Raw genomic sequence first — 18032 nt, 5'->3', positions numbered from 1 at the left:
CAAAGTTAGTCTTGAGACACACCTGGACTTCACAGATGTAGTAACTGAAGATCAAGGAAGGAGAGAAATATGAGACTGAACAGGTAGACTGTTTCCAGAATTAAAAGTGCAAGTTTCATCAGTTCTGGTCACTTTTCCATTAATCTTTTTCTAAATTTTAATGATTGTGAAGTAGAAAAAGATTACGTGGGCTTTAACAGCAGTAAGTCAGTATATTTCAAATCACTATTTAATCTATTGCATTCACCTACTGTTGTTTTCCTTTGAATCTTACATAAAGATAATTGATTATTCCTAACTACTGTGCTTAAAACCTCAAGGTGTCTCACCTAAATTAAACAGAGAAGTCTCATCTCAATTAAACAGTCTGATTAAAAAACAACATTTGACTAGTTTCATGTGTTGGAACATAGTATCGCCTCCCATTAAAACTCACTGATATCAGTAGCATAAGTGATGTGCTGGTTTGGCATTTCGGTGGAACTGTACCTACATGCAAGGCATGCAAAGTTTGGCTTGCTGATAGTATAAAGGTAAAATCTGTACCTCAAGATAGAGAGTCATTTTTCAGTACCAAAAAGTTTGTGAAATGCAGTGGGTAAATGTTATTAGGTACTTCTGAACTACAGAATGATATTTTATAGCTACAGTAAGCAATCTGCTTGAACTACTTTGGAGAGACAGAGTTCTGGTATCTATCCAGGTGAGTAAAAATTTTTTGTGAAGCTAAATAGAGAATAATGTGCTAGAACGTTACAAGCATGTTTTTCACATAATCTGACAATATCTTCCCATGGTAGTAGTGCTAGATGAATTTATAATTGCTGTAAAACACATAAAATATTGGGAGTAATGCTTAATATTTATATTCTAATCAGCATTAAGCAATTCCAGATTAATCCAAATAAACTATCTTTGGTGGGTTTTTTAAACGGCAATATCCCCTTTCAGTGTCGCTGCAGGACATTACAATGAGGAAAGCTTTCCGGAGTTCCACAATTCAAGATCAACAGCTGTTTGACCGCAAAACTCTGCCTATTCCTTTGCAAGAGACTTATGACATTTGTGAACAGCCTCCTCCACTTAACATTCTCACCCCTTACAGGTTAGTAAAATACAATTAATCAAAACCAATTTCTAGCTTCTTTTATGTAATAGAGATGCTATATGCAGGCACCTTGCTCATGTTGAATAGCACTTGATTATTTAAGGAGCCACAGTAGAAAACTGTGAAGCTGCTGGAGGAATACAGGCAGCAGAAGACATTATAAGCCTTAAAACTTCACTCCACTTTACTCAAATTTTACCTCAGTGTAACAATGGTAAGAAAAAGCCATTTTTATTACCTGTATTTGTTAAACTGTGTAATGCTCTTGGATGTGAAGAAAATAAGCAGTTAGGTATGTAGAAAGAAAGGTCTTTAATGGAAATGAATGTTGTTTGCTGTCCCAAAGTCAGTTTGAATCAGTAGTTGAACACGAGGAGCCACACAGATTTGCTCATTATTTTAAGAGCAACATTTGAGTCATTGGAATGGGAGTTCTCTGATTTATGATACTCTTTTATCTACAGCTTGCATTAAAGTTACTTTTCTAAAATCAAGACCTTGAATACAAGGAAAGATAGTAAAGAATGATGGCACAGGAGGTCAATGTTCATCTTTCAAATGCTCTTCAGTAAAATATTTCAGGGTCTGAGATGCTAGGTATTCCTTAATATGTCTTTCCTCTGCCTTAGTGTTTGAATTCATGTGTTGTCAAATAAATAGTATGCCCTGTTTGCATCACTATATTTCAGGGATGATGGAAAAGAGGGCTTGAAGTTTTATACCAATCCTTCATACTTCTTTGATCTGTGGAAGGAAAAAATGTTGCAGGACACCGAGGACAAAAGAAAAGAAAAGAGGAAGCAGAAGGTATATGTGTTAGCTTTATATAGCTTCTGGTTGTTTTTTCCTGGAAAGGGTTTGCTTGCAGGTATGGTACGTTTTTGGTTATGCAATTAATAACAATCCAAACTTTACAGAGTCATCTTCATTCAACTAAAACTATTTGTATTCATTCAATTCCATCAACTTTAACAAATAAATATTTAATAGTAATAATAATAAAATAATATAGAAGGGCTTAGGGCTTTCATGCTGTCTTAATATAAAAAACAGCAGGTTTGCAGAAACTTGTAAGTCTTCTAGCAATGACTCAAAAAGGAGAAAAAAGGAGGAATACAGCAAGAATAAAGAATTTCACTGGAACGCTCTTTCATAATACAAAATTCTGACAGTCTCACAGGTGAAAAAGCTTGAATGACATTCTGATAGATATGTTTACTCTAAACTAGAAAGAAATCAGTAGGAATAGAATGTTTATATTTTAAAATTAAACACTTTTGCAAAGGTAATGCTACTTTTTTGTTTCACCATTATTCTGTATATTTCATACATGGAGACAGTAAATATAAGTGTTGGATTCATAATTTCATTTCAGACTTAGAATGAAAAGCTACTTACACAGTTATTTTTCTCTGTATTATTCAGCTAATTACCCACTAGACTGAGGTTTCCACCTTTTACAAGTCTTTTTGGTTTACGCATCATATTTCAACTGAAAGTAAATTTTTCTTGCCCTTGAATTGGGATTGTTTTTCATTATTTTGTGGCTGATGTTTAAATGCAACTAGTTAAAAACACTGTCTTAGTTGTCAGTTTTGTTTGCACAACTCTCCTACAGCAGAAAAATCTAGATCGCCCTCATGAACCAGAAAAAGTGCCAAGGGCACCTCATGACAGACGGAGAGAGTGGCAGAAGTTAGCCCAAGGTCCGGAGCTCGCAGAAGATGACGCTAACCTCTTACATAAGCACATTGAAGTTGCTAATGGCCCAGCTTCACATTTTGAATCAAGGTTTCTTCTTATTTTTTCTATCCTTGAAGTACAGATATTCATACTACATAGTGAACATGCTTGAGAAATGGTAAATGATGAGATGCTACTGCTATTCTTGAAATGCACTGGAAATCATTGATTTAGCTCAATCAAAACTCAGTTTTAAAATACTTAGTCAGTGTGTCCTTAAAGGAGTAGTTATTATCTTATTATTTTTAAGAGTAGCTTATATCCTTGGAATTCATTGTATCCTTGAGGATGTGTTGTCATCTGCTCCTTGAGGAAGGTGTACTGTCACTGTTGCAAGCTTGCACCCAGGTGTGTCACTACATTCCAGCCTTGACCTACAAAATCCCTATTATTCCAGTCTCTTGATTTTTCTTAAGCGGACACTGCCAAGACTGTATGGTGGGTGTGATGTGAACAAAGGTCCGCTTGGAACTCAAATGAGAACGCTGAGCTTCTCTTTACTCTTGAGCAAATTCAAGATTTGATTGACATTTCTGGTTATAGTCTATTACAAAATCCAACCTGTTGGATTCTCATTTCACAGCACGTCTTTGCTGGTGGCTAAAAGTACCATTTGACATGGTAAACACCTGCTGTGTTTACGCTTCTGGTGTTTGTGCAAAACCAAGTCCATTTTGCCAGCCGAGAAACATCTGATAGGAAAGAGGGCTGACAAGTAATATTAGGAGGTTTGGGGGTATGGTTTTTGGGGGTTGGGTTTTTTTTTAATTAAAAAGTATTTACTGTCCTCGAAAAAATAGTTACATCCCTATCCTTTGCTGGCCAAAAGCACACCATAAAAGAGTATTAATTATAAGGTTTAAAGTAGTGAGTTCTCCATATATATTGGAATATAGATCCTCTGACAGAAGTTCAGCTAAATTATTTAGTTGTAAATTCTACCATTGTAACATCAGTGGATGTTTCATGAATGTTATAAAAGAATATGGTTGCATATAAATAGGGATCGAGGAGCAGAAACAATTACTGAGTATAATGTCTGTTTCATAATACACTCTGGTATATGTGTATTTCTGATTGCATTGCTATGTTTACTTAACTCAAAATAATGTGACTAATAAACACTAAGATCACACACATAGTGTAGAAATTGTCTGATATACCTGTCAAAATCATTAAACCCTTGAGCTGCTAGAAGCAGTGGCATGGAAAGTGGGATAAATTATTAAAAAGCCATGAAGTACAATATGCAGCATTGGTGCAGAGAAGATACTTGAAGTCAGAAATCAAACTGAAGCACAGAACAGTAGCTGAGGGCACTAATACTTACTTTTACTAAAGGTTACATTGGATCATTTTTCACTATTTTCCTACAGATCTCAAGCATATGTGGACCATATGGATGGATCATATTCGCTTTCTGCATTACCCTATAGCCAGATGTCTGAACTTCTGAACAGAGCTGAAGAGCGAGTGTTGGTCAGACCACATGAGCCACCACCACCACCTCCCATGCATGGAGCAGGAGATGTGAAACCTGTGCCTCCTTGTGTTAGGTATGAAGTAGTCAAGCCACATGCAGATTTAATGGGGAGTTTTAATTTTCCACCACCCCACTAATAGTCATTAGTATTATATCCGTGCAGCCCAGGCAGTACATACATCCTAGGGGTTACATCAGTCCACAGCCCTGACATGTCTGCAGCTGCAGGGCCACACAGGAGTTGGAGAGAAAGCTCAGCATCTAAACCCCATAGGGTGCCATTGTGGAGACAGGCCTCATCTTGCCATTAGTATTGTGACTGTGTCACCTTCTCAGTTAAATGGCAAGACAACTGTGTGGAAGATGTTTCTGTGAAAGATGTTGGAATCTCAGGATTTAGCTTTGGAATTTTGGAAATTTGGAAATCTGAAATTTGTACAACTGAGCTGTGTTTCAGCCTACATGAAAGGAAGAATATATTGCAGTAAGACAGTCAGCTGTCAAAACTATGTATTGATCATGTTGGCCAAATTTTAAGTGCTTTTTTGTTGTTGTTGTTCTTCCCCCAAGTGTTTCTGTTTTCTATTTCCCTGTACCTTTCCAGAACTGCATACATACTTAGAGTATTTTCTAGAGTGAGGATCTGGTTGTAACTTCCCTGTTGGTTGTTTTATACCCAAAGTCTTACTTTATGGTCAGGTACATAAAACTTGGAATAGAGGACAGTTAATTCAGACGCAGTTGTTATATCGGCAAGATATTAGTCTCTTGAAAAGAATGTCTTTTTAGTGTTCAGGAGATTATACACAGAAATGCATAGCTCTTTAGATTAATTTTCCACAACAGCTGAAAGAAATCCTCTGGTGGCGTTTCAGGAAAATAATTTTACTGTTCCCTTTTGTTTTCTTCATTTCACCTATTCATTGCACTATTATGAGTATCTAGCATATAAATGTACCACTCTGTACATAGAATTGACGACCTTTGATATGAGCCTTACTCATCTTGTCATCAAACCTTAAATATGTATTTCAAATGTAACTTGCCCTCATCACTTGTAATATTTTGGTTTGTTTTTAAAGTTCAGTGAATCAAAGCAGTTAATCAACTGCTAGTTCGCTTACTTCAGAAAAATAATTTAAATTTACTTAGAGATGGGAGGGGAGAATTATAATAGTATAGGAAACCTCTGATAAAGATGCAGGTTTGTATAAGAGCATAAACTTGGTTAATAGCTGAATTTGAGCAGAGGTCTGTTGGAAGACTGATGCATACTCCATACTTAGAATTAGGTTTCCTTGTATATGAGGTATGAATACCTTGAAATCATTATAGTACATAATGCTCTTTAATGCCCAGCATTCAATATTCTTAAGTTGCAGAAGTGAATCTATTACTATTTTTTCCACTCTCCAGCTCTAATAACTTTGTCCTGTTATTGGTTGTTTCAGTTCTACTACTGGCTTGGTAGAAAATCGTCCTCAGTCACCAGCAACAGGCAGAACACCAGTGTTTGTGAGCCCCACTCCTCCTCCTCCACCACCGCCGCCTCTTCCATCTGCTTTGTCAACTTCATCATTAAGAGCTGCAATGACTTCCACCCCTCCACCCCCAGTCCCACCTCCCCCACCCCCTCCCACAGCGGCTCTGCAAGCCCCAGCTGTGCCACCTCCACCAGCTCCTCTCCAGATAGCTCCTGGAGTCCTACATCCAGCTCCACCTCCAATTGCTCCTCCCCTAGCACAACCCTCTCCTCCTGTCACTAGAGCTGCCCAAGTATGCGAAGCTGTACCAGTTCACCCAGTTCCTCCACAAGCTGAAGTACAGGGACTTCCTCCACCACCCCCACCTCCTCCCTTGCCTCCTCCTGGCATTCGACCCTCCTCTCCTGTCACAGTTGCAGCCCTTTCTCACCCTCCTCCTGTTCTGCACCCTCCTCCCACAACCATTGTCCCTGGCCCTCATGCCCCCCTAATGCCTCCATCTCCACCATCCCAAGTGATTCCTGCTCCTGAACCCAAACGCCATCCTTCAACTCTTCCTGTAATCAGTGATGCTAGAAGCGTTCTGCTGGAAGCAATACGGAAAGGTAATGTTTGGCTATTAAGGGGCAAAAAGAACAGTCTCAGAAACTTGCTAAATACACTTTAGCTTTGAGAGATGGAATATTTTACATGTGTAAGAAGTTAGTTTAGAGGTATGCATCTTAAGTCTGTTTCTGCTTTCTATTCTCTACAGTGTATGCATTGCCAAGTAGACAGATTTTTTTCAATTTGTAATTGCACTTATCAGATGTTTAGTTTGGATGGCAAAACTGGTTCTCTGTGGAAGTTAGATTTAAAAAAAAAAAAAAAGTACATGTGTTTATAGATGATCTGCAGAGCTTATCTCTTCATTTCTGTTTACCTGAAAATGTAGCTATTTCTGATAACCCACAGATTGTGTAGAAGACCAAAACATTGTTTTTCACAGACTGTTACATAAAAGCAGAACAGATCAATTTGCATTGGAATTTTGATCATGTATCAGTGTATTACAACAACATATAAGTGATATCAGAATAAGGAGGTGATTGGTGACAGCCAACATGGCTTCACTAAGGGCAGATCGTGCCTGACAAATTTGGTGGCTTTCTATGATGGGGTTACAGCATTGGTGGACAAGGGAAGAGCAACTGACGTCAGGTACCTGGACTTGTGCAAAGCGTTTGACACTGTCCCACATGACATCCTTGTCTCTAAATTGGAGACACATGGATTTGACAGATGGACCACTTGTTGGATAAGGAATTGGCTGGATGGTCACACTCAAAGAGTTGCGGTAAACGGCTCGATGTCCCAGTGGAGATCAGCGATGGGTGGCGTTCCTCAGGGGTCGGTATTGGGACCGGCACTGTTTAACATCTTTGTTGGCGACATGGACAGTGGGACTGAGTGCACCCTCAGCAAGTTTGCCGATGACACCAAGCTGTGTGGTGCGGTCGACATGCTGGAGGGAAGGGATGCCATCCAGAGGGAACTTGACAGGCTTGAGAGGTGGGCCCATGCAAACCTCATGAATTTCAACAAGGCCAAGCGCAAGGTCCTGCACATGGGTCAGGGCAATCCCAAGCACAGATACAGGCTGGATGATGAATGGATTGAGAGCAGCCCTGCGGGGAAGGACTTGGGCGTATTAGTGGATGAAAAACTGAGTATGACCCAGCAATGTGCGCTCGTGGCCCAGAAAGCCAGTTGCATCCTGGGCTGCATCAAAAGCAGCGTGACCAGCAGGTTGAGGGAGGGGATTCTCCCCCTCTGCTCCACTGTGGTGAGACCCCACCTGCAGTACTGCCTTCAGCTCTGGGGTCCCCAACATAAGAAGGACATGGACCTGTTGGAGCGAGTCCAGAGGAGGGCCACGAAGATGGTCAGAGGGCTGGAGCACCTCTCCTATGAGGACAGGCTGAGAGAGTTGGGGTTGTTCAGCCTGGAGAAGAGAAGGCTTCGGGGAGACCTTATAGCAGCCTTCTAGTACCTAAAGGGGGCCTACAGGAAAGATGGGGAGGGACTCTTTATCAGTGAGTGTAGTGATAGGAGAAGGGGTAACAGTTTTAAACTGAAAGAGGGTAGATTTAGGTCAGATGTAAGGAAGACGTTCTTCACTGTGAGGGTGGTGAGGCACTGGAACAGGTTGCCCAGACAAGCTGTGGCTGCCCCATCCCTGGCAGTGTTCAAGGCCAGGTTGGATGGGGCTTGGAGCAACCTGGTCTAGTGGAAGGTGTCCCTGCCCATGGTAGGGGGGTTGGAACTAGATGATCTCTAAGGTCCCTTCCAACCCAAACCATTCTATGATTCTATGATAAATGACATTCAGAAATTGTTGCTTAAGACTTAAAGCTGTTAAGTATCTAATCTTGACACGTCTCAACACGGCAGTGGAGTAGTCTTTACATTGCAAGGTTCCCCGCTGGCAGGATGCAAGCGAATGGCGGAGGTGCAGGGCAATGTTTTCCTGCTGATCTAGCAAGGAGCTGTATGTACAAGCTGTACCTTTCAGCTTATGTGCTTACGGCCAGAAAAATCCCCACTGCACTGTGAGTGCTGCTGTTTGACTGTGTGGTATCTTTGAATAGTTAATCTTTCTCAAATATTTCAAGTACTACATTGTTCTGATTTTCCCCTGCACCTGCAACCCAGTACAGAATCTGTATGGTACTGTAATATCAGTAGATAGGCTATAATACTAATTCAAAATATTTTTGAAGCATCTATATGCACATGAATTGATAACATCATTGAATCTAAAGAAGTATCAACAACAGTTGAGTACAGCAGTGGTGCGTGAACATTAGTAGAGAATGTCAGCGAAAAACCTAATAAAGGAGAGCCTGCTGGTATAGGTCAGGTGATTCCTGAAAATGCTTTTGACCAAGTCTTGCGCAAGAAACAAAGGCTCAAGTTACTACAGCTTAAATCTCACCTAAGGACCTGTGCGTGTGTTGCCTGTCACTTGGCAACAGCGGTGTCGTGGGTATAAAACCAAAATATATAATCTCTGTCATGTTTTTAACTAAGTTACTGGATTTAACTTTCTCATACTGTTGGGATGTGTTATTTCTCCTTTCTGATTGATCTTTAAGTAATACGTCATCCCAGACCAGATCATTACATAATCAAAGCTGGGTTACAAGAAGTCCTATCTTGTTAGGATACTCAAATAGCTATAACTTCTAATTGAAATCATGAAGAGAGAGTACAGAAAGTGTCTGGAAATGCAAATAATATAAATGGCTTAATCACTTACAATGGTACTAAAAATGTGGGTGTATTTTTAATCAGAAATCAGAAGCAGGATATTATGATGGAAGGACTGATGATCTAGTCTGCTGTTGCAATTCTGACATTCCTCTCTTTAAAACTTTGACAGAGAACTTTCATCTGAGGAGGACAATGTCCTCAGCCTTCATTTTTGCTTGCAAAGCATTTTGTGAATCATGAGGTAAATACTTTGTATAATGATAAAGGAGGAGAGTAACATGTTTGTGATTTGATGTTCTTTAGGTATTCAGCTACGCAAAGTTGAAGAGCAACGTGAACAAGAAGCTAAACATGAGCGCATTGAGAATGATGTTGCTACTATACTTTCTCGTCGCATTGCTGTGGAATACAGTGATTCGGAAGATGACTCAGAATTTGATGAAGTGGATTGGTTAGAGTAAAATTATTACATTGCTGTACACTGCAAAATCGAATGCTAATGTCCATTGTGGTGCTTGTTCTTTGAAAGTTTGATGGTCATTTCTAGTGGTTTTTGTATTCTTTTCTTTACATAATTAATCCACGTTTTTCTACTTTTCAGTTTACAAAAAGCTCCTAGTGCATCTTTGAAACTAAATGTTTTCAGTGGCTTTTCTTACACTTCTTTTTTGAAAGAACATACTTTGTTCCAATAGACCACTAAGTATTAAGCATGGGCAGCTGTTGGTAGAGTAGCAGTTTCAATTTTTTGGCATATCTTAACTGTGCACTTTGTGAATTTTAAGTTAATGAAGGCAACTGAGATTGACATTCCAAGGGCAGCTGTATGTACTAATGAGCCTTATTCCACTTCTGATAGTGTTTTAAAACATTACTAGCTATCAAGATATCACTGCCTCGATTACATCTGTACACTAAAAGTACATATAGTTAGCAGCACTGAACACACTGAAAGGAAAATGGATCTTTGGGGAGTTTTATTATTGTTTTATTGTTGTTTTTAAATAATTATGGCCTTATTTGAATGTTTAGAGATTCCCCTTCCCTTCTTCCCTCCCAGGTACATATTGTGTGGTACTATTTTTGCCTGCATAATAAAAATTTAATTTTTTTTTCCTTGTGAAATCTTTTGACTTAAACATGCTGTGTAACTTATGTAACTGTTAAAATAACAGTTTGATTTAATAAATGGTTCATTTTAAATGTTCCTGGCTGTTGCTTTTTCAATGAAGCCTGCTTTTCACTGGTATACCTGAGGGATCCTTGAATTTCAAAGATTTAATCTGTGGTCTACAAAGTTACAATAAATATTCTCACCTGATCTAAGGACCCCTGTTAAACAGGAAAATGTGTGTCATCAAATGATATCTATATGCATAACTACAAAAAAAAGCTGAAATCTTACTGTGATCCATTAGTTTAAAAAAAAAATACGAAATTGGGAGCTTGTGGCTTATATGATTTAGAGTTGTTTTTTTAAAAACACTTTACCATCAATGTATCTTGAGAAGAGAAGGGGAGATGCAGCAGTCGAAATCATGGTTAATGAAAGATGACAAAGAACATGGGTGATATTGCAAAGTCATTTTTTTAAGTGCTCTCTAGCAGTGTATTGCATGTTGTGCAGGGCTTTCGTGTTTCCCTTCTCTGGAATAACTCCTTCAATTCTGAGGACGTAGTCAAAGCCTATTGAGAAGGCAAGCATGAGAGACTGCGAGAACACTCTTACCTTGCCAACTCATTCCTGAAAGATAGAACTGTGTAACAGAGGAAAACAAGTGTTGAAAGTCAGAATGAGATTTCTGAAAGTAGAACATGAAATGTTCTGCAGGCCACGGAACAGTTTACAGGGGCATGTAGTTAATGAGCTATTTTGGGGACTGGGCAAAACTCCAGAGGTACAGACTGGAGCAGAAATACCGTACAGCAGCCCTTCCACCTTTACTGTCACCATCTCAGCCTCCACTATAATTTTGTACATAGCCTACTATATTCAAACTTTCTCCACTGCAACAGTAGTGCCTTTGCTGTGCTTGTGGGAGAAAAGTGATTGTCACAATTTGTGAATCTGCATCTTTATAACTATGGATGCAGTTCTTCCCTATATGCTATTCTCTTTGATAGTTGTCTTCACAGTAACACCATCTGGTTTATTCTGCCATTCTCAGTTATCTTTCAAAGCACATGTCCTTCTTAATAGCTCATCATAGTGTTAAAGAAAAGATGTCAGATGCACTGCTGCTTAAAATTTGGTGGTGTTTAATCTAGGTGTTTCCTTGGATCTCATCACACCGTTGCACCTGCACTGTAGGTATGCTCCGAGGGCGCCCAGGTGCTGTGAACAGGATATAACTTCCCTAAAGCAAGGAGACAAGTTAGAAAAGAAAAAAAGAAAAGAGAAAAAAGAGAAAAAAAAGAAAAAGGAATTAAAGAAGAAAATGAAAAGAAATGAAAGCAAAAAGGCCCTTACATACTGCAGCTATCACATATTGGACTTGAAGGTATAAAAAAATCCTTATTGACAAATGGTTGATAATGACCTGCTTCGCTGTCCTGGTGATTAATAATATCCCTTCCAAACTGGTACCCAGGGCAGACAAAGCACTCATTTAATATGACACAGTCACACGGAGTAATGAACCTTGTCTGAGAAAAGTCAAGAGTTAAATTCAGTTAACATCTCAAAGGCGGGATTCTTGGCCTTCTGCCACCGCTACAGCTTTCTGCCATAGCAACTAGTCTCCAGATAGCAATAGCATGATTCACTAGTAGTGAGAGATGATTGTTGAATTTGAATATTTGCATTTATAGATCTACTCCAAGCAATGCATTTGCAATCTCAGTGATTTGTGTGGTCTCCTACTGCCCTTCTCATTTGGCGGAATGCTGTGCAGAGGGCTGCTGGGCTATTCATGCCTGTGATTACATGCGTAATAGATTATTGATTGCTTTGTCTTGTAAGGTACTAAATCAAGTCGTCTGTATTGAACTGTTTACAGAGTCTGTTGTTTACTTCTGTACATTTACAGCAGCTGGTTAACATCAAAGGCTCAAAGTCTGCCACAAAATTAACGTGTCAGTAATATTAATATAAGTGAAGAGAAACCTTTGTTCAACTTCACACCTTTCTTGAACTGTAATCTGGAACAGTTAAAAACTATCTACCTCCTACTGCAAAATGGGGGAAAAAAGAACAAAATAAAAAGCGTAGAAAGAAGAAACAAAAGGTACTTGGTGGCAGAACCAGAGCAGATGGCTAGGGAGGTGCAAAATTGGTCACTCGGGTTTTTTATCAAAAGATAAAGTAGTAGCAATGACGCAGCCATCATGGACAGACCAAAAATAAAGAGGTAAATGGAAGAGAACAAGTACTGAAGAAACAAAAATTACAGAGGGACATAATTCTGGTTCTTTTTCTAGTGGTGTATTGTGAACAGCAGCCATTAGATACTAGATATCATTAAGGGATTATGTTCTCTCCTGTTAAATTGGGATTAAAAAAGCAGGAGGCATTTTAAAAAGACCTTTAGTCAATAAAATCATCCTTCCCTGCGTGTGGCACAGAGGTGCACTCCTCGGCATTCGGCTGGACGCTGACACACCATCGCCTGACGAACGCACAGACTGACGCAGAGTCGGCTTCAAAAGGTGCCGGGGGACCTGAGCGTTCAAACAGGTACCCATGGCCCCAGGTGTGTTGCGATGGACGTTCTCCACGATGCTGAGACCATCTCACCTTGGATGCAGCTGCCACCCCTGAAGCGCATCCCCGCTCGCCTTACCTGGTGGCTGTGAGCCCTGAGGATGCAGACAGAAACACAGATTCTGTAGTGGGCTCCCACATCTCGGTCTCCCCAGCCCACAGATTACCGTGGGGACGGAGGGTCAACACCAGCTTCGGAGCATCGTGCAGAAACCCCGGCCTGACAGCCGGGTACGGCTCTCTGCACAGTTGCTAGCTCAAAGCAGTGTACCCATAGAAGTACAGGATCGTGTCAGCAGTCAGAGCCCCAAAACCCAGCATTTGCACAAACCAGAGCAGTTCCCAGAGGAGAGACGTGGAGGCAAAGCCTCAGCACAGCCTCTGCAGCCCAGGTCTGCATCAGCAAAAGATCTGGTGGAAATTCAACTTGAGCTCCATCAAGTGTCTGCTCTGGATCCTCAGCTACAGGTTAGAGTGAGAGAGGTTTACTCGCTCATTCTCTTTTGCAGGTGGCAAGAGTAAACCCCGGGAGAGGACTCATAACTAGAGGCCAGGGGCAGCAACAGCGGTCTCCCTTTTGGGGGCTGCCCAGCTGCTTTTTTCCCTCTCCTTTCCACCCGTAACTACTTTTCCCACTTGAATGACTCTCGGGGGCAAGTAGCCTGCCCGTGGGAGACATTTCACACACCCTCTGTGGCTGCAGCTGGGACAGACCTTACTGATTGCCCAACTCCTTCTTGGGCACATCACCAGCCCCTGGTAGACGTTAGTTCCCCCATCTGCCCCTTGAGCTGTTTGGGACAGCACTCCCTCACCCGATCCAGCCCTAATGAGCTGCGGTAGGTCTCAGTGCTTAAAAAGCAGGTTTCTGGCAACTCAGGAACCTGCTTTTTTGACAGCACACGTGCAGGGAACACTCCTGTGAGCGACTTGGCTGTCACCTCTGAGGGCTTAATGGATGCCTGGCAGCACACCACCAGGCAGCCACGGAGGAGCAGGCAGGGGACGGGAACACCGTCCCCATCCCAGCTGCTGCTAGAAGAGGACACATGGAAAAGCCCTGGGAAACGGGCGCTGAGGCACGGAGCAGACCCCACGAGGCTGGAGCTGCGTAGCCCTGCGCCTGTTGGAGTGCCAGCCCCGATACTGCGCAGCCCCCGTGATTTTTCTTTGATCCCTGCCACACTGCGAGCAGATGTCTTCCCCTACTCCCCCCCCGATAACACTTTTTCCTGGAGAATGGGTTCTGCCATGTTAGTCATCGCTTGTGCTCCCCGACTGCCAGCAGCCCCTGACAGTAGCATCAGTAACAGCCTCTAAAGAAAATTGCATCCATCCCATTTCTTTGAAGTTCTTATTTTTAGAGTATTTGCAGGCTCTGGGCAGTTGTCCCATTACCTTCCTTTTAGCAACGGGAAACATCTGGGTACCGATCAGAGCAGGTATCAAGTGTCTCTCGCCAAACAGGGCTGAATATTCCCCTCCTTGCGTTTCTTTCTCTGATAGTTCAATAGCTTCACTTTCAGACACAAGATAGCTGAGGGCCCCCTACAGACAAGTTCTTTCCATTTTCCATTCCCCCCATTTTAATGCCTTTAAATAACAGTGTTTGCTCTTGCAAAACCTGTGAGTTTTTACCACAGCTTCATGGCAGCATCCAAGAAAAGCTTCAAAAATTATCTCCCTTCAGTGCGATTCTACACTGCGTGTTAGCCACTTCCACTCCTCAGCGAGGCATTTGCTTCACCACAATTGAAAAATCTCAGAACAGAACTCCTTGGGGCCCCCCCAGTCGCTCCCGTGGAGCGAGCATCCACGCTCAGTGCCGTATTATCACAGCTTGATTTTGCATTTCAGTACCAGCCAGAAAAAACTCCAGCAAACTGCCCAAGACTTCTAACCTCATGAGAAAGCAGCGCGCAGCCCGGCTGTCAGCACGCCGCTGTAGCTTTAACGCTCCCCCTTCGTGCCAAGCAAACGGTGTAGGCTGAAATTTTCCAGCTGCCTTTCGGCAAAGCCAAAACCAGTTTGTAGGCATCGCCAGCAGGACGTGTGGCCAACATGGCCCCGTGCAGGGATGGGGGGCACCCACCAAGCAGCCCGGTCTGGGGGCTGCCCTCCCTCGCTGTGCCCCAGAGAGGGTTGTGTCTTCTGGGTTTTAAAAGCACAAAGAAGTTAGCAATGCTCCCAAAAGAGAGAGGTGTTGCCCATGAGCCGGCATCGTTTGCTGGCCGGTGGGATTCCTGGCAGTAATTCAGTGGTGATTAATTAGAAGAAAACATTAGGATAACTCCTTTGCGTCTATATACTTTGTTCGCTGCATGGTTGCTGTACCCCAGCGCCTGCCAGGAGGAGTTTCGGTGCAGATGATTCATCTTCGGATGAATCAGAGGTAGAAAGCAGCGACTCAGCCCTTGTCCCCCCCACAGGGAGAGCCCAGCTCTGGAAGCAGCCGAACATATCTGGGCTTCCCAGGTGGCTCCTGCAGGGATCTCTCTGATGGAGATCTCTAAGGTCACAGGGAAAAGTTACCACCCTGAATCCCAGGGATTTTCAGGCCGAGCTTGGATGCCTCCTGATTTTTGAAACTTTCCGCCGACTTGCCACATCTCTGCAGCGTGCGAAATCCTGGGATGCGAGGGTCTGCGAACGTGGGGTGCAGCCAGCCCGCTCCCCACAGCTGCGGCAACGCTGACTTCACGTCCCCTGCAACCAGGGGGCATTTTTGGGAGTGTGGGGGCTGAGGCACTGCCCCAGCGGTGGCCGCGGTGCCGGCTGCCACAAGGCCTGAGTGGGTCCCACTAGGGAAAATCAAAGGGATTCTCGTGGCTGCAGCCGCACGTGGCCATCACCCTGCGTTCGGGCTAAACAAAAATCCTTCTGGAACACCCCGCCGTCATCCACGTCAACTCCCAGCATCGGCACAGTCAGTGACACCTGTAGGAAGGTGTTTAACAGAAGTTTGCTGGCAAAATATCCTCCCCTCCCCACGCGCATGGGGGTGATTACTTTTGCAGGTTTTTCTCTCCATTTTTAATAGTCCTTATATTCCCCATAAATTTCATTAGCTGGATTAATGTGGTCACTAAACTGCTTGATACAGTATTATATTCACAGCGGGAAATTATTTGCCATTCTGGTGAAAATGAGCATTTCCTAGTTTTGTCAGCGCAGAGAATTACATTATCAGGGAAATAATAACCAGCTGAACTGAAGGAGGGTTTGATTCATGGTAATGACTGATTATATGCAGATTACTTTATGGCTTTAATTCTTTGGTCTCCCACTGTTTGCTTGCTAAACCTCTAAAAAAAAAAAAAAAAAGGAGGGAGTGAGCGTATGAGCATCTTGTTTGTAAGGTAAATTACAGAACCTAATTTGTTGATTACATGAAAGGAAGCAGAGCTCTGCACAGACCAGGACGGCAGCGGGAAGGAGCCAGCAGCGAGCCACACTTGCAGCCATCGCTGGCCGCAGCCGCTTCGGTGCTGCTCTTGAACACCCCGTTCACATCCCCAGGATTTCAGCCCTCACCTCTGCTTGTGGCTGGTTTACTGGGGCCATGGCAGGGGCTGGCCCCGTTAAAACACCCACAAGTACAGGCGAGCGCATGTGAAGGTGGCTTCTTGCTTCTCCAGCCCACAGGCCCCCCAGTCTGTCCCTTTTCTGCTTTCATCCCTGTTCATCAGGTCGAGGCAAGAGGATGTATCAATTCATTTGTGCTCAAAACGCCCCTAAAAACACTTCTTCCAATTAAATGCAACAAAAAGGCCCTTGCAAACTTTCAGTTATGACTAGCACCATGTTTTGAAACATCAGAAGCTGGTTAGCAAACTACAGGCTGCCGTTGACAGAAAGCTATCCAAAAATAGAGGGGTGCATCGCTGCCATTTCTCAGGCACTCCAGCCTTTCCAAAACAGCTCTTCTCCTCTTATTTCCTACAGCAAACCTTCAGCAGACTCACAATCCCCAGAAAAAAAACAGGCCTTTTGATCATATATATTATTCTTGCATTGCTGGAGAGAAATTCCAGCCCCTGCTCTCTCTGTGATGGAGAGATGGGGAGATGCTCCCACTGCCCTCGGCTGCTTCCCTGCCTGGCTGGGGAGCGTGGCCATCCCCGTTGTGCCCAGGCAGCGTGCTGACTGCATGCTGCATTTATTCCTAAAGATACATATCTACACCCTCTTCAGTGAAAAGCGGGTTGCTGGTCTTTGCGTCCCAAAATATGGCCCCGTGTTGGAGCAGCTCAGAAGCGTGGCCGGCGGCTGGGTGCTCTGTAGCGGCTCGGTGCGCTTTTCTGCAGCCGCTCTTGCGCACGCCGGCTGGGATCTTCCAGCTGCAAGCGCTTTATCTAATAGATGAAAGGGAGAGCGAGGGAAAGCGCTGTAATTACCAGCACAAACGACAGCCCTTCGGGCCAGCCCTGCCTGCCTGCACCCCCGGGGGACGGTGGCTTCACCCCATTCCTGCCATAATGTCAGTGGGGATGTTTTAGCCTTTCTATTTTGCACAGGGAGAGCTGACGGCAGACAGGCAGACCCACCAGAAGACTTATCTGCCTGTGCAGAACGGCTGTCCTTGGGCTTTCTGAAGCTTTCCTTCTCCCTTTGCAGGTCATAAACCTTTAGAAGAAGATAAGCCACTTTGCGCTGACCATAAGAGCTATTCATCTCCACATTTACCACCTTATTTCTCTGCCTTCCTTCAGTGCAAGAATAATAATTAAAATGTAATCATAACGAAATAAATGTAATTAAAAGAGACCTGCTTTCCTTTTGACTGTTTGTTATGGAAAGGCTGCTGCTTCCCTGCCTGCTCACTCACACCCACCGTCAGATAACGTTTGATCAAGCACCGCAAATTAGCAGAACACAAGTTCTGTATAAATTCTGTGCCGTCAGTGCCCGGACACGGCGTGCGCGGTTTTGCTTTATCCCTGAGCAGCCTGCCCCAGGGGGGATAACCATAAACCCCTTCAGGCCGTGCTGAAAACCACCCGGCTGACGGTGTTTCACATGCACCAAACAAACCCCAAAGCCTCAAGCATCCCCCCCCAAAAAACCTCTTGCAGTTGGACCAGGGCCCCTCCGCCGAGCTGGAGCTGCGCATCAGGAGGTGGCAGCATTTCCCCGCCGTGCGGGGACCGGCCGGGAACAGCCCCCCCGGCGGGCACCCCCCGCAGCTAACCTGCTTTTTCCACGAGGAAAGAAGCCATTTTTAGTGTTTTTGCCTTCCAGACCCACGTTTGGCAT

The 18032-nt window shown here is 43.3% G+C and overlaps 1 protein-coding gene across 1 annotated transcript in view; it reads left to right on the top strand.

Annotated features, from left to right (window-relative positions):
• The window catches only part of WASF1 (WAS protein family, member 1), a 29648-nt gene extending 19368 nt beyond the window's left edge, over positions 1-10280 (top strand). The window contains exons 3-8 of the mRNA XM_010561648.1: positions 952-1105; positions 1798-1915; positions 2727-2899; positions 4228-4407; positions 5786-6423; positions 9377-10280. Of these exons, the coding sequence (XP_010559950.1) occupies positions 952-1105; positions 1798-1915; positions 2727-2899; positions 4228-4407; positions 5786-6423; positions 9377-9534 (1421 nt within the window). The 3' untranslated portion in view covers positions 9535-10280. The remainder of the gene's footprint in view (positions 1-951; positions 1106-1797; positions 1916-2726; positions 2900-4227; positions 4408-5785; positions 6424-9376) is intronic.
• The last annotated feature ends 7752 nt before the right edge of the window (positions 10281-18032 follow it).

The sequence above is a fragment of the Haliaeetus leucocephalus genome, unplaced genomic scaffold (assembly GCF_000737465.1).
Source record: "Haliaeetus leucocephalus isolate CR32 unplaced genomic scaffold, Haliaeetus_leucocephalus-4.0 Scaffold149, whole genome shotgun sequence".
NCBI classification, from domain to species: Eukaryota; Metazoa; Chordata; class Aves; order Accipitriformes; family Accipitridae; genus Haliaeetus; species Haliaeetus leucocephalus.
This window is presented reverse-complemented; position numbering and strand designations above follow the sequence as displayed.